This window comes from Ambystoma mexicanum, chromosome 13, assembly GCF_040938575.1.
Source record: "Ambystoma mexicanum isolate Mex_15411 chromosome 13, UKY_AmexF1_1, whole genome shotgun sequence".
In the NCBI taxonomy this organism is placed as follows: Eukaryota; Metazoa; Chordata; class Amphibia; order Caudata; family Ambystomatidae; genus Ambystoma; species Ambystoma mexicanum.
In genome coordinates, this window is record NC_090938.1 from 811,363,065 (window position 1) to 811,379,700 (window position 16,636).

Here is a 16,636-nt window from a genome sequence, read left to right on the forward strand (position 1 = left end):
CACGGTGCTAAATATGAAATAGAGGCACTTTTAAAACCCGAGAGATACCAAGATTGTGGAGTAAAACAGAAGCCTGGTCAGGCGCAGTTAGATGGTTACAGTGAAAGAAGTAACAGACAGTTAACTTGTCAACCAAATAGATACAAAGTACATGGATAAAGAGAAAAGTACAAAGAGACGTTGGACATTAAGAAAGAGAATCAATGTCAAGGAATACCCTGGGAAAGGGGGAAAGATTAATTCTCATCCTTTGCAAGAACATTATAATGTTTAAGAGAAAAAGTGATACAATCCTGACATTAAAGCCAAAAGTCAGATATCCAACTTTTAATTAAAAAAGAGGGAACTAAAGAGAATCCAAGACAAAGAGGGAACATTCAGCAACCACTTCATTTCATAGAGGAGATTTGGTCGAATTCAAATCCATCTAATTCTTTTCTTCTTTTAAGCCATTTTGCTGCAAATATATCCGGGTGGTCTCCCGCCGCAACTCTCCTTGGACCCCCCCCCCCATAATTATCACCCTTATCCACCCCCCACCATATATCTGCAGCCAAATTCGGCTGAAAAGATTTGATGGATTTGGCCTTGACCAAATCTCCTGAGATGAAATCTCCCTATCCCTCTCTTAGTGGTAGGGTCAGTGAGGGTAGTTTTGGACAGTGGACTTGTTTTCCTTGGACATTCACGACTGACACACTAGCACCTTAATTAGTAATGTAGGTAGGGATCACCCATTGATTAGGGAGAGTTAGGCGTTCAGTTTTTCTTTCTAATAAATAAGAGTTTGCAATGTCCTCAAAGAGTCTCTGTCCTTCTGACTCGCCACACTTGGTAGATGAAAATGTCACTAAATGTCATATCTTGCGAATATTCAAAAGTTGGGGTCTACGAGTACGGCTGACCAATAAGATTTGTTCTTGAAAAGAAAGAGCAGAATCAAAATAAAGCCTACATTTATAGCCGAGTTGTTAGGAACTAGATGAAGAGGTGGCATTGAATCGAGTGGGTGGATGACACCCAAGGGTGATGCTGGAAAAATAGGATTTCATTTTTTGGGGGATTTAATTGTAAATAGAAGGATGTCGTCCATGATTCTATGGCAGTTAAAGATTTGGTAAGTTGTTACTGTAAGGTATCCGAGAAGTCAGAAAAGGATAGAAAGAGTTGAGTGTCGTCTGCATAAAAATGTGCTTGAAAACCGATGGTAGATAATAAGGAGGGGTAGCGTAAAGTGAAAATAAGATGGGACTCAATACATAACCCTTAGGAACGTCAAATGGAATCGAATTAATTGGTGGCATAGAGCCCTCCCAGGATACTGCGAGAGATCGATTTTGAAGGTAAGATGTAAACCGTGATAGAAACGTAGCAGGGATACAGAGTGAAGATAAAGAAGAGATAAGTGTCGGATGATCAAGGTTATCAAATGCGTCAGATAAGTCTAGTAGTACAAGATGCGTTATGATGACGTGCATATAGAATTTAATTAGATTAATAGAACTTTTAGGGAAGTCCAGTGATGTGGGACACGAAGACAAGTACACGGGTTTGGTGAAATCCACATTTGATCTGGTTAATTGGTGTCTCACTTGGGACTGTGAATATGACGTCCTGGAGAAAGCATTCACCAGTAAACTGGAAAAATAGGATTGGTCTGCGAACTACGATTATATGTCTAATCTGTAGTCTTATAATGCTATAGCAGAGGTAAACCATACATTTATGTCACACCATAGATACTTAACATTGTGCACTGTGCCCGTATTGCACAGATGTATTCTGCTTCTGCGTACAAATAGGTTTCCAGTGCTGACTGTTATAGGTCCCGAAGTCAGAACGATTCTTTCTATTGTGTAGATTCCCGGCCGTGGATGAAACAGTAAGACATGTATTGACAGAGTGTCGGGAAAAGGGGGCGTTATATATCTCTGTTCTAGAAGATCTCGTTATCCACTACGATAGCATTAAGGATGATAGTTTTTGGGATATACTGCTTGAACACTGAGAATAAAGCGCAGCCTATTGACTTACATTGCATCTGGAAACAGATAGATGTATTGTTGATGAATTAGTAAAATAATATTAAGAACTCGTTACAGCAACGATCCAAAATACTGTGCACCATAAACTTGAATTAACAAAATGTAAGAAAAACATGTTTTAGGGATATCGTTCTATTTTAATTGTGTCTTAGGAGACATAACTAATATTGTCTATAATGTATATATATTATAAGGATTTATGATTTATACTATCAGTCATCGCACATTGTGTTTTTAATGATGTATTGTTTTACATATCTGTTAAGAAATGCATTTTTATGTGTGTAAAGTTGTAATATGAACTTGTCACATTAATAAAATCCTAATACTTAGATACTGCCAGGAGGAAAGTTCTGTTGAGTGACCGGGGCGAAAGCCTGATTGAAAAGAAGAGAGAAGATTATGTAGGTTAAGATATGAAATTAAATGGGAATGAGCAAGCCTTTCTAAGAATCTTGAAAGAAAAGGCAACACAGATATTGGGCGATAGGAGGGTTAGATGTGGCAAAATTAGATTTGTTTAGGTAAATGTAGGCAATTGTATGTTTAAAGCATGATAGAAATGTACCTGAGGGGAACATTAAATAAGGTAACCAAATAGGGCAACAACAAAGGAAGAAATAGGTTTGATGAATGGAGATGGCCGAGGATCCGAGGTAGGATTAGCTCAGATTACAACGTGTACAATATCAAGTTCTGAGACGGGTGGAAATCAGAGAAAGGGACTTGTGCATGAGAATCCTGTTTCTTGTCAATGTTATTGACATTTGATATCTGTAGTCTGTTGACAAAAGCCCATCCATCTTCTCTTTCAGGTGCATGAGGCACTGTCCAGGATCCCAGGTCTGACCGTGCTGGTTATCGCTCACCGACTCAAGACGGTGGAGAAGGCAGATTGGATCATCGTACTGGACAAGGGTCAGGTGGTGGAGGAAGGGGTTCACCGGGAGCTGCTGAAGAAAGAGGGGCTCTACCACCGGCTTGTCCAGAAGTGCTTCTCAGAGAATGGGAAAAATGGTCAGGACTGATGTGACCCCCCAAATATACACATGAATTGACTCTTGTGTGAGTGCACAGCAGCTAATAGGGTGCACCTAAAGACTAAATGGTGAGAGTCTCGAAACCCTTCAGTGTTTTTGCTCTCACAGCATTTCAGTGCACTCTCTCCCACAGAGCAACGGCCAGCAAGACAGCCCCGTGAGTTAGGCACTCGCCTAGACACCCGAGACATGACACAGGTTTAAAACCTAGCGGTGCCGGCTCTGCTCTTCAACCTTCCAAGATCAAAAATTGAGGACAATTAAAATAATAACTATTTTCACAGCAATTCCAAGCAGCAGAAATCCAGCATGTACTGTTGTAGTAATAATAACAATGCTATTTGGTATTTTATATAGCGCTGCATACCTGAAAGTCCAGTTTCAGAGCACTTGGTAACAGGTGTTACTAATTACCATCATTATTACCCATGGCTGTGGTATTCATGTTTATTCTTCCCACTACCATGAGCTGCCTCTAGATGTCCATGTCACACACCAAGTGCATGCTGGGAATGGTAGGATTGTTTCTTCAAGATTTAGTGAATAGATTACAGTTTGTGAGATTTCCAGCTGGTACCCCATTTGCTCTTTCGACCCTGATGTCAGTCCCCACCTGAATGATGTCACTCCCCACCTGTGCGTTTCAAGAGTACAGATGGGGCCCTTACACCCCCCAGCAATGGCTCCTTGACTTTGGAAAGCCCTGCCACACCGCCATTTTGAAAGCATGTATAAAGTGCAACTCCTGCTGCAACGCCACCTTCTTCCCTCCTGTAAATTTCTTTCACAGTGAAGCTTGAATTAGAAGACCCCCCGCCAGACCCCTTGGACATGTCGAAGAGTCCCTTAATATATCACTCCGCTGCCGCATTCCCCTTGAGGGGTTGTTCCGTTCGTTTAGCTCGGCCCCATCCTCTCTGCAGTTCAGATGAGGTCCTGTTCTTTTATATTTTAGAATATATATAATTCATTGATATTTTTGATAATTTGTTTGCAAAGAAATCGAAGAAAAGTCCTTGTTTGTATGCAGGTAGAATGGAACCAGAGGCTTGTCCCGCCTCTCTGGTAGGGAGCAGTCAATGCCAGGGATGTGTCTGTTGCTCCAGAGTACACAGAGGGATTCTTAGCTTTACTTCACAGTGAATCTTGTCGTAACATTTTATTTATGTCGTTCTATGTGTGGTAACATTGAAATTCTTGACTGACTGTGCCGTCCTGGCCCCCATCTGCCACACTTTGAGTGCTGGCAGCCCTGTTTCTTGGTCCGGGTAGAGGGGGCGACGGCCCGATATGCACAGGTAAATGGCTGTTCTCTGCCGACTTGTGGATGACTGCGATGCTGGCTGCTCTCTGCCACTTGTGGATGACTGCGATACTGGCTGCTCTCTGCCGACTTGTGGATGACTGCGATGCTGGGTGCTCTCTGCCACTTGTGGATGACTGCGATGCTGGCTGCTCTCTGCCACTTGTGGATGACTGCGACGCTGGCTGCTCTCTGCCGACTTGTGGATGACTGCGACGCTGGCTGCTCTCTGCCACTTGTGGATGACTGCGATACTGGCTGCTCTCTGCCACTTGTGGATGACTGCGACGCTGGCTGCTCTCTGCCGACTTGTTTATGACTGCGACGCTGGCTGCTCTCTGCCACTTGTGGATGACTGCGATACTGGCTGCTCTCTTCCACTTGTGGATGACTGCGACGCTGGCTGCTCTCTGCCGACTTGTGGATGACTGCGACGCTGGCTGCTCCCTGTCACTTGTGGATGACTGCGATACTGGCTGCTCTCTGCCACTTGTGGATGACTGCGACGCTGGCTGCTCTCTGCCGACTTGTGGATGACTGCGACGCTGGCTGCTCTCTGCCACTTGTGGATGACTGCGACGCCGGCTGCTCTGTGCCACTTGTGGATGACTGCGACGCTGGCTGCTCTCTGCCGACTTGTGGATGACTGCGACGCTGGCTGCTCTCTGCCACTTGTGGATGACTGCGATACTGGCTGCTCTCTGCCACTTGTGGATGACTGCGACGCTGGCTGCTCTCTGCCGACTTGTGGATGACTGCGATGCTGGCTGTTCTCTGCCGACTTGTGGATCACTGCGATGCTGGCTGTTCTCTGCCGACTTGTGGATCACTGCGATGCTGGCTGCTCTCTGCCGACTTGTGGATCACTGCGATGCTGGCTGCTCTCTGCCGACTTGTGGATGACTGCGACGCTGGCTGCTCTCTGCCACTTGTGGATGACTGCGATACTGGCTGCTCTCTGCCACTTGTGGATGACTGCGACGCTGGCTGCTCTCTGCCACTTGTGGATGACTGCGACGCTGGCTGTTCTCTGCGGACTTGTGGATGACTGCGATTCTGGCTGTTCTCTGCCGACTTGTCGATGACTGCGATGCTGGCTGTTCTCTGCCGACTTGTGGATGACTGCGACGCTGGCTGCTCTCTGCCGACTTGTGGATGACTGCGATGCTGGCTGTTCTCTGCCGACTTGTCGATGACTGCGATGCTGGCTACTCTCTGCCACTTGTGGATGACTGCGATACTGGCTGCTCTCTGCCACTTGTGGATGACTGCGACGCTGGCTGCTCTCTGCCGACTTGTTTATGACTGCGACGCTGGCTGCTCTCTGCCACTTGTGGATGACTGCGATACTGGCTGCTCTCTTCCACTTGTGGATGACTGCGACGCTGGCTGCTCTCTGCCGACTTGTGGATGACTGCGACGCTGGCTGCTCCCTGTCACTTGTGGATGACTGCGATACTGGCTGCTCTCTGCCACTTGTGGATGACTGCGACGCTGGCTGCTCTCTGCCGACTTGTGGATGACTGCGACGCTGGCTGCTCTCTGCCACTTGTGGATGACTGCGACGCCGGCTGCTCTGTGCCACTTGTGGATGACTGCGACGCTGGCTGCTCTCTGCCGACTTGTGGATGACTGCGACGCTGGCTGCTCTCTGCCACTTGTGGATGACTGCGATACTGGCTGCTCTCTGCCACTTGTGGATGACTGCGACGCTGGCTGCTCTCTGCCGACTTGTGGATGACTGCGATGCTGGCTGTTCTCTGCCGACTTGTGGATCACTGCGATGCTGGCTGTTCTCTGCCGACTTGTGGATCACTGCGATGCTGGCTGCTCTCTGCCGACTTGTGGATCACTGCGATGCTGGCTGCTCTCTGCCGACTTGTGGATGACTGCGACGCTGGCTGCTCTCTGCCACTTGTGGATGACTGCGATACTGGCTGCTCTCTGCCACTTGTGGATGACTGCGACGCTGGCTGCTCTCTGCCACTTGTGGATGACTGCGACGCTGGCTGTTCTCTGCGGACTTGTGGATGACTGCGATTCTGGCTGTTCTCTGCCGACTTGTCGATGACTGCGATGCTGGCTGTTCTCTGCCGACTTGTGGATGACTGCGACGCTGGCTGCTCTCTGCCGACTTGTGGATGACTGCGATGCTGGCTGTTCTCTGCCGACTTGTCGATGACTGCGATGCTGGCTATTCTATGCTGACTCATGGATCACTGCAAAGAAAGGAATGCATATTCCAAAAGTATCGTGTGAGATGCTCTGGAGTCACACACCCTGTGCCCCTCATTCTTTGTGTTGACAGCCTTTCAAGTGGGGCAATTTATAAGTGATGGCTCACTTAACAAGCCATTGTTTTTACACAGTATGTGCTTAACATTTCAGTGTTAAGAACTGAACATGGGGCATTTGAATTCATCAGGCCAGCACAAGTATTAGTAAGCTGACCAAACCCATGCATTCTTCAAAGACAATGATGCCTTCGGGCGACCGTGCGCTATACAAGTAACCATATCATAACAGAATTAAAATGCCACACAGAAAAGATTTAAACTATTTTCTTTATTTTCATGTCTCATTTTTTTTGCATATTACTTTTTAGTTACACATGTAGCATCCCTGGGAAGGTTAACTGTCATTTTCTTGCTTAAGTTTTCTAGTGGCTGCTTTGGGACACAGACTAAATGCATCCGCTCAGCATCAAAAGTCTATGAATGTTCTAAACAAGCCAGCCACTGCCTAGCACACACACCAGGTGGCAGCTCAGTGTCACTTAGCACCTTGATTAGGAAAGTAGAGTTCATTGTGTGTCACCATGCAGCCAGTAGTCCATGGCAAATCAATGCAGTGATATGTGCGTAGCAATGACTTGTGCGCTGCACAAGTCGCCTCCCTGTTGCTTAATGGTGTCTATGTGGTGCTCCTCTATGTAACAGCATATATGCCTGTTTTTGTCTGATGTGCCCAATGTCCATGCAAGAGCACACTGGAATGTTTTGTGTATGGGTGTCTGACGAGCATGCCATACTGTGCCCACACTTAACTCATAAAGCAATCAAATAATTTGCCTCACATTTTACATCCACTAGGCCAAACCCCCTTTCCACACGGCCACACCATGGCTTTCACCAGCTGCAGGCCAGCACTAATGAGAGATGCTAATGTCAGCTCTGTTAGATAAAGCATGGGCCTGCTCGTTTTTGCAGAAATAACCCCCGAGGCCTGTGTAATAGTGAGGAGGTAGTGGCTGAGGAACTGTGGACCCTTTGCCATGCATTAGAAGCCAGTTTTGTTTAAAACGCTTCATCAGCTTATTACTGGTCAGGCTAAAGTTTGTAAGAGTCCAATCCTTTCTGTGTAGCCTTTCTGTGCATTGTTTATTGGGTCCCTCTTGTGCGGTATCCTGTCCTGTCTGTAGCTATAATTCCCTGAAGATGTTTCTGTATTGGGGTTTGTCATGCCCGCACTGAGACCCAGCCCTTCCTCATCTAAAATTCTTCAGAAACAAGAAGCCAAAGATCCCTTGTACCCCATTTGAGTGGCTGATGTTGCAGCCATGTTATACTCTCATCCCAAAACTTAAGCTGTCCAAATGAGCATGTATGGTTCATGGTTACAAACATTTTAATGTTAGGGTGAGTGTTGTGAACCGTGATGTGAGCACCAAGCCATGCATTGGTTATGAATTTTGAGATTCACACATACAATCCGTTTAGCACAGACTTGTTTATCAAATGTAGAGATTTCTGATCACTATTATAGTCCTGAAATGCTCAGTGGTTTAATGCAAATCATACAAGAATCTTCATTGGTGCTATTTGTCGCCTTTCCCACTCTCACAGTGGTATTTTGAAAGAGTACAATAAGAGTGTAGCAGACTGTCCATCTTGGAATAACCTATCAGAAAATAATTCATATGGTTAGTCTAGTATTACCCGTGTGAAATACAAGTGAGGTGGTACGAACAGAACACCTGCAACACAGGGACAGTGGTTAATGGGCCCTCTCACCCCGCTAGGCTGGTCACAATGCAGTGTGCCAGTACTGTCCATTTGAATCTGCATTCAGGCGAGGCCTTCCTTAGGAGCAGGTGACAGCAAAACCATTTACATACTTGCCAATCCTACTGATTTAGGCAGTAGGGTACTGCTTTTTAAGCAGTCCTACAGATTTGGGTGACAGATGCTACTGCCTTTTGAGCAGTCCTACCACCTATAGATTTGGGTGACCGTTCCTACTGCTTTTTAAACAGCCCTACCGCCTATAGATTTGGGTGACAGATGCTACTGCCTTTTGAGCAGTCCTACCACCTATAGATTTGGGTGACCGTTCCTACTGCATTTTAAGCAGTCCTACCGCCTATAGATATGGGTGACAGATGCTACTACCTTTTGAGCAGTCCTACCACCTATAGATTTGGGTGACCGGTGCTACTGCCTTTTGAGCAGTCCTACCGCCTATAGATTTGGGTGACAGATGCTACTGCTTTTTAAGCAGCCCTACCGCCTATAGATTTGGGTGACAGATGCTACTACCTTTTGAGCAGTCCTACCACCTATAGATTTGGGTGACCGGTGCTACTGCCTTTTGAGCAGTCCTACCGCCTACAGATTTGGGTGACCGTTCCTACTGCTTTTTAAGCAGTCCTACCACCTATAGATTTGGGTGACAGATGCTACTGCCTTTTGAGCAGTCCTACCGCCTATAGATTTGGGTGACAGATGCTACTGCCTTTTGAGCAGTCCTACCACCTATAGATTTGGGTGACAGATGCTACTGCCTTTTGAGCAGTCCTACCACCTATAGATTTGGGTGACCGTTCCTACTGCTTTTTAAGCAGTCCTACCACCTATAGATTTGGGTGACAGATGCTACTGCCTTTTGAGCAGTCCTACCACCTATAAATTTGGGTGACCGTTCCTACTGCTTTTTAAGCAGTCCTACCTCCTATAGATTTGGGTGACAGATGCTACTGCCTTTTGAGCAGTCCTACCGCCTACAGATTTGGGTGACCGGTGCTACTGCCTTTTGAGCAGTCCTACCGCCTACAGATTTGGGTGACCGGTGCTACTGCCTTTTAAGCAGTCCTACCGCATATAGATTTGGGTGACCGCTCCTACTGCTTTTTAAGCAGTCCTACCACCTACAGATTTGGGTGACCGTTCCTACTGCTTTTTAAGCAGTCCTACCTCCTATAGATTTGGGTGACAGATGCTACTGCCTTTTGAGCAGTCCTACCGCCTACAGATTTGGGTGACCGGTGCTACTGCCTTTTAAGCAGTCCTACCGCCTATAGATTTGGGTGACAGATGCTACTGCCTTTTGAGCAGTCCTACCACCTATAGATTTGGGTGACAGATGCTACTGCCTTTTGAGCAGTCCTACCACCTATAGATTTGGGTGACCGTTCCTACTGCTTTTTAAGCAGTCCTACCACCTATAGATTTGGGTGACAGATGCTACTGCCTTTTGAGCAGTCCTACCGCCTATAGATTTGGGTGACAGATGCTACTGCCTTTTGAGCAGTCCTACCACCTATAGATTTGGGTGACCGTTCCTACTGCTTTTTAAGCAGTCCTACCACCTATAGATTTGGGTGACAGATGCTACTGCCTTTTGAGCAGTCCTACCGCCTATAGATTTGGGTGACAGATGCTACTGCCTTTTGAGCAGTCCTACCACCTATAGATTTGGGTGACAGATGCTACTGCCTTTTGAGCAGTCCTGCCACCTATAGATTTGGGTGATCATTCCTACTGCTTTTTAAGCAGTCCTACCGCCTATAGATTTGGGTGACAGATGCTACTGCCTTTTGAGCAGTCCTACCGCCTATAGATTTGGGTGACCGTTCCTACTGCTTTTTAAGCAGCCCTACCGCCTATAGATTTGGGTGACAGATGCTACTGCCTTTTGAGCAGTCCTACTGCCTATAGATTTGGGTGATCGTTCCTACTGCTTTTTAAGCAGTCCTACCGCCTATAGATTTGGGTGACAGATGCTACTGCCTTTTGAGCAGTCCTACCGCCTATAGATTTGGGTGACCGTTCCTACTGCTTTTTAAGCAGCCCTACCGCCTACAGATTTGGGTGACAGATGCTACTGCCTTTTGAGCAGTCCTACTGCCTATAGATTTGGGTGATCGTTCCTACTGCTTTTTAAGCAGTCCTACCGCCTATAGATTTGGGTGACAGATGCTACTGCCTTTTGAGCAGTCCTACCGCCTACAGATTTGGGTGACCGTTCCTACTGCTTTTTAAGCAGTCCTACCTCCTATAGATTTGGGTGACAGATGCTACTGCCTTTTGAGCAGTCCTACCGCCCATAGATTTGGGTGACCGCTCCTACTGCTTTTTAAGCAGTCCTACCACCTACAGATTTGGGTGACCGTTCCTACTGCTTTTTAAGCAGTCCTACCACCTATAGATTTGGGTGACAGATGCTACTGCCTTTTGAGCAGTCCTACCGCCTATAGATTTGGGTGACAGATGCTACTGCCTTTTGAGCAGTCCTACCACCTATAGATTTGGGTGACCGTTCCTACTGCTTTTTAAGCAGTCCTACCACCTATAGATTTGGGTGACAGATGCTACTGCCTTTTGAGCAGTCCTACCACCTATAAATTTGGGTGACCGTTCCTACTGCTTTTTAAGCAGTCCTACCTCCTATAGATTTGGGTGACAGATGCTACTGCCTTTTGAGCAGTCCTACCGCCTACAGATTTGGGTGACCGGTGCTACTGCCTTTTGAGCAGTCCTACCGCCTACAGATTTGGGTGACCGGTGCTACTGCCTTTTAAGCAGTCCTACCGCCTATAGATTTGGGTGACCGCTCCTACTGCTTTTTAAGCAGTCCTACCACCTACAGATTTGGGTGACCGTTCCTACTGCTTTTTAAGCAGTCCTACCTCCTATAGATTTGGGTGACAGATGCTACTGCCTTTTGAGCAGTCCTACCGCCTACAGATTTGGGTGACCGGTGCTACTGCCTTTTAAGCAGTCCTACCGCCTATAGATTTGGGTGACAGATGCTACTGCCTTTTGAGCAGTCCTACCACCTATAGATTTGGGGGACAGATGCTACTGCCTTTTGAGCAGTCCTACCACCTATAGATTTGGGTGACCGTTCCTACTGCTTTTTAAGCAGTCCTACCACCTATAGATTTGGGTGACAGATGCTACTGCCTTTTGAGCAGTCCTACCGCCTATAGATTTGGGTGACAGATGCTACTGCCTTTTGAGCAGTCCTGCCACCTATAGATTTGGGTGACCGTTCCTACTGCTTTTTAAGCAGTCCTACCACCTATAGATTTGGGTGACAGATGCTACTGCCTTTTGAGCAGTCCTACCGCCTATAGATTTGGGTGACAGATGCTACTGCCTTTTGAGCAGTCCTACCACCTATAGATTTGGGTGACAGATGCTACTGCCTTTTGAGCAGTCCTGCCACCTATAGATTTGGGTGATCGTTCCTACTGCTTTTTAAGCAGTCCTACCGCCTATAGATTTGGGTGACAGATGCTACTGCCTTTTGAGCAGTCCTACCGCCTATAGATTTGGGTGACCGTTCCTACTGCTTTTTAAGCAGTCCTACCTCCTATAGATTTGGGTGACAGATGCTACTGCCTTTTGAGCAGTCCTACCGCCCATAGATTTGGGTGACCGCTCCTACTGCTTTTTAAGCAGTCCTACCACCTACAGATTTGGGTGACCGTTCCTACTGCTTTTTAAGCAGTCCTACCACCTATAGATTTGGGTGACAGATGCTACTGCCTTTTGAGCAGTCCTACCGCCTATAGATTTGGGTGACAGATGCTACTGCCTTTTGAGCAGTCCTACCACCTATAGATTTGGGTGACAGATGCTACTGCCTTTTGAGCAGTCCTACCACCTATAGATTTGGGTGACCGTTCCTACTGCTTTTTAAGCAGTCCTACCTCCTATAGATTTGGGTGACCGGTGCTACTGCTTTTTAAGCAGCCCTACCGCCTATAGATTTGGGTGACCGCTCCTACTGCTTTTTAAGCAGTCCTACCACCTACAGATTTGGGTGACCGTTCCTACTGCTTTTTAAACAGTCCTACCACCTATAGATTTGGGTGACAGATGCTACTGCCTTTTGAGCAGTCCTACCGCCTATAGATTTGGGTGACAGATGCTACTGCCTTTTGAGCAGTCCTACCACCTATATATTTGGGTGACAGATGCTACTGCCTTTTGAGCAGTCCTGCCACCTATAGATTTGGGTGATCGTTCCTACTGCTTTTTAAGCAGTCCTACCGCCTATAGATTTGGGTGACAGATGCTACTGCCTTTTGAGCAGTCCTACCGCCTATAGATTTGGGTGACAGATGCTACTGCCTTTTGAGCAGTCCTACTGCCTATAGATTTGGGTGATCGTTCCTACTGCTTTTTAAGCAGTCCTACCGCCTATAGATTTGGGTGACAGATGCTACTGCCTTTTGAGCAGTCCTACCGCCTATAGATTTGGGTGACCGTTCCTACTGCTTTTTAAGCAGCCCTACCGCCTACAGATTTGGGTGACAGATGCTACTGCCTTTTGAGCAGTCCTACTGCCTATAGATTTGGGTGATCGTTCCTACTGCTTTTTAAGCAGTCCTACCGCCTATAGATTTGGGTGACAGATGCTACTGCCTTTTGAGCAGTCCTACCGCCTACAGATTTGGGTGACCGTTCCTACTGCTTTTTAAGCAGTCCTACCTCCTATAGATTTGGGTGACAGATGCTACTGCCTTTTGAGCAGTCCTACTGCCTATAGATTTGGGTGACCGTTCCTACTGCTTTTTAAGCAGCCCTACCGCCTACAGATTTGGGTGACAGATGCTACTGCCTTTTGAGCAGTCCTACCGCCTATAGATTTGGGTGACCGTTCCTACTGCTTTTTAAGCAGTCCTACCGCCTACAGATTTGGGTGACCGGTGCTACTGCCTTTTGAGCAGTCCTACCACCTATAGATTTGGGTGACCGTTCCTACTGCTTTTTAAGCAGTCCTACCTCCTATAGATTTGGGTGACCGGTGCTACTGCTTTTTAAGCAGCCCTACGCCTATAGATTTGGGTGACAGATGCTACTGCCTTTTAAGCAGTCCTACCGCCTATAGATTTGGGTGACCGTTCCTACTGCTTTTTAAGCAGCCCTACCGCCTATAGATTTGGGTGACCGTTCCTACTGCCTTTTAAGCAGTCCTACCACCAATGATTTGGGTGACCGTTCCTACTGCTTTTTAAGCAGTCCTACCGCCTACAGATTTGGGTGACCGGTGCTACTGCTTTTTAAGCAGTCCTACCGCCTACAGATTTGGGTGACAGATGCTACTGCCTTTTGAGCAGTCCTACCACCTATAGATTTGGGTGACAGTTCCTACTGCTTTTTAAGCAGTCCTACCGCCTACAGATTTGGGTGACCGGTGCTACTGCTTTTTAAGCAGTCCTACCGCCTACAGATTTGGGTGACAGATGCTACTGCCTTTTGAGCAGTCCTACCACCTATAGATTTGGGTGACCGTTCCTACTGCTTTTTAAGCAGTCCTACCGCCTACAGATTTGGGTGACAGATGCTACTGCCTTTTGAGCAGTCCTACCGCCTACAGATTTGGGTGACCGTTCCTACTGCTTTTTAAGCAGTCCTACCGCCTACAGATTTGGGTGACCGGTGCTACTGCCTTTTAAGCAGTCCTACCGCCTACAGATTTGGGTGACAGATGCGACTGCCTTTTGAGCAGTCCTACCGCCCATAGATTTGGGTGACCGTTCCTACTGCTTTTTAAGCAGTCCTACCGCCTACAGATTTGGGTGACAGATGCTACTGCCTTTTGAGCAGTCCTACCGCCTATAGATTTGGGTGACCGTTCCTACTGCTTTTGAAGCAGTCCTACCGCCTACAGATTTGGGTGACAGATGCTACTGCTTTTTAAGTGGTGAGTAATTTACGTGACTCTAAGCGGGCTGCTTGAGACAGGCCCAGGACTACGCATGCAGCACACTCATTAGTCTATGCCATGGGGAGGTGGGTGCATACGTGATTACTTTGATTGACAGCCTCAGATCCATCCACTGCCTGACAGCCACGTGTCTGTCCTGCACTCTTGTCGTGACAGACCTCAGGTGAGCCACCAGTGGCAGAGCTTCCCGCCATCACGCAGCATCGGCCTCCCAGAGTGAGGAGGGAAGCAGTGTACCTCTCCATGAGGTACACTGCTGCATTGCAGGTATAATATACACTGTATATGCTCCTACCTTCTGTGAAGTTAGGTCATTGAATGTGGTGTTAACTCACATTCCGAATTATACATTTCAAGCATGTGAACATCTTTCCATGGTGGCTGCTCGATTGGTTGTGTATTTTATTTTAGAATGCTCCAGTGGTGCCAACAATGTTTTCCAGAATTAGACCACGAGGCCAGGCAATGACGTCAAACGTTGGGAAAATGAGAACAAGGAAATCTGAATACATGAAACATGGAGTGGCTACAAGGTGCAGAGTGGCCCTCGAGAAGCCCACTGGCCCTGTCTCTCCAGAGTCATGCACTGCTACTGCTTATGCTGACAGCCTAGGGCGCCCTGATGAAGTGTAGCTGAGCTAGCACACTGGCATTGTCTCTCCAGAGTCCTGCACTGCTACTGCTTATGCTGACAGCCTAGGGCGCCCTGATGAAGTGTAGCTCAGCTAGCACACTGGCCTAGTCTCTTCAGAGTCCTGCGCTGCTACTGCTTATGCTGACAGCCTACGGCGCCCTGATGAAGTGTAGCTGAGCTAGCACACTGGCCTAGTCTCTGCAGAGTCCTGCACTGCTACTGCTTATGCTGACAGCCTATGGCGCCCTGATGAAGTATCAGTAGTACACTGCAGCTCAGCTAGCACACTGGCCTTGTCTCTGCAGAGTCCTGCACTGCTACTGCTTATGCTGACAACCTACGGCGCCCTGATGAGGTATCAGTAGTACACTGCAGCTCAGCTAGCACACTGGCCTAGTCTCTGCAGAGTCCTGCACTGCTACTGCTTATGCTGACAGCCTATGGCGCCCTGATGAGGTATCAGTAGTACACGGCAGCTCAGCTAGCACACTGGCCTAGTCTCTGCAGAGTCCTGCGCTGCTACTGCTTATGCTGACAGCCTACGGCGCCCCGATGAAGTAATAGGAGTACACAGCATCTCAGCTACCACACTGGTCTAGTCTCTGCAGAGTCCTGCACTGCTACTGCTTATGCTGACAGCCGACGGCGCCCTGATGAAGTATCAGGAGTGTACACGGCAGCTCAGCTAGCACACTGGCCTAGTCTCTGCAGAGTCCTGCACAGCTACTGCTTATGCTGACAGCCTACGGTGCCCCGATGAAATAACAGGAGTACACGGCATCTCAGCTAGCACACTGGCCTTGTCTCTGCAGAGTCCTGCACTGCTACTGCTTATGCTGACAGCCTACGGCGCCCTGATGAAGTATCAGGAGTACACGCAGCTCAGCTAGCACACTGGCCTTGTCTCTGCAGAGTCCTGCACTGCTTATGCTGACAACCTACGGCGCCCTGATGAGGTATCAGTAGTACACTGCAGCTCAGCTAGCACACTGGCCTAGTCTCTGCAGAGTCCTGCACTGCTACTGCTTATGCTGACAGCCTAGGGCGCCCTGATGAAGTATCAGGAGTACACGGCAGCTCAGCTAGCACACTGGCCTAGTCTCTGCAGAGTCCTGCACTGCTACTGCTTATGCTGACAGCCTACGGCGCCCTGATGAAGTATCAGGAGTACACGGCAGCTCAGCTAGCACACTGGCCTAGTCTCTGCAGAGTCCTGCACTGCTACTGCTTATGCTGACAGCCTAGGGCGCCCTGATGAAGTGTAGCTCAGCTAGCACACTGGCCCAGTCCCTGCAGAGTCCTGCGCTGCTACTGCTTATGCTGACAGCCTACGGTGCCCCGATGAAGTATCAGGAGGGTACACTGCAGCTCAGCTAGCACACTAGCCTTGTCTCTGCAGAGTCCTGCACTGCTACTGCTTATGCTGACAGCCTATGGCGCCCTGATGAGGTACCATTAGTACACTGCAGCTCAGCTAGCACACTGGCCTTGTCTCTGCAGAGTCCTGCACTGCTACTGCTTATGCTGACAGCCGACGGCGCCCTGATGAAGTGTAGCTCAGCTAGCACACTGGCCTAGTCTCTGCAGAGTCCTGCGCTGCTACTGCTTATGCTGATAGCCTATGGCGCCCTGATGAGGTATCAGGAGTACACGG

The 16,636-nt window shown here is 47.9% G+C and overlaps 2 protein-coding genes across 3 annotated transcripts in view; both read left to right on the forward strand.

Moving 5' to 3' along the window:
• The window catches only part of LOC138522044 (ABC-type oligopeptide transporter ABCB9-like), a 234,954-nt gene extending 231,728 nt beyond the window's left edge, over nucleotides 1–3,226 (forward strand). The window contains exon 11 of the mRNA XM_069635269.1: nucleotides 2,861–3,226. Within this exon, the coding sequence (XP_069491370.1) occupies nucleotides 2,861–3,073 (213 nt within the window). The 3' untranslated portion in view covers nucleotides 3,074–3,226. The remainder of the gene's footprint in view (nucleotides 1–2,860) is intronic.
• LOC138522045 (major histocompatibility complex class I-related gene protein-like) overlaps nucleotides 1–16,636 on the forward strand; it is a 1,849,186-nt gene that overhangs the window by 1,327,071 nt on the left and 505,479 nt on the right. The gene's annotated exons all lie outside the window — the stretch shown is intronic.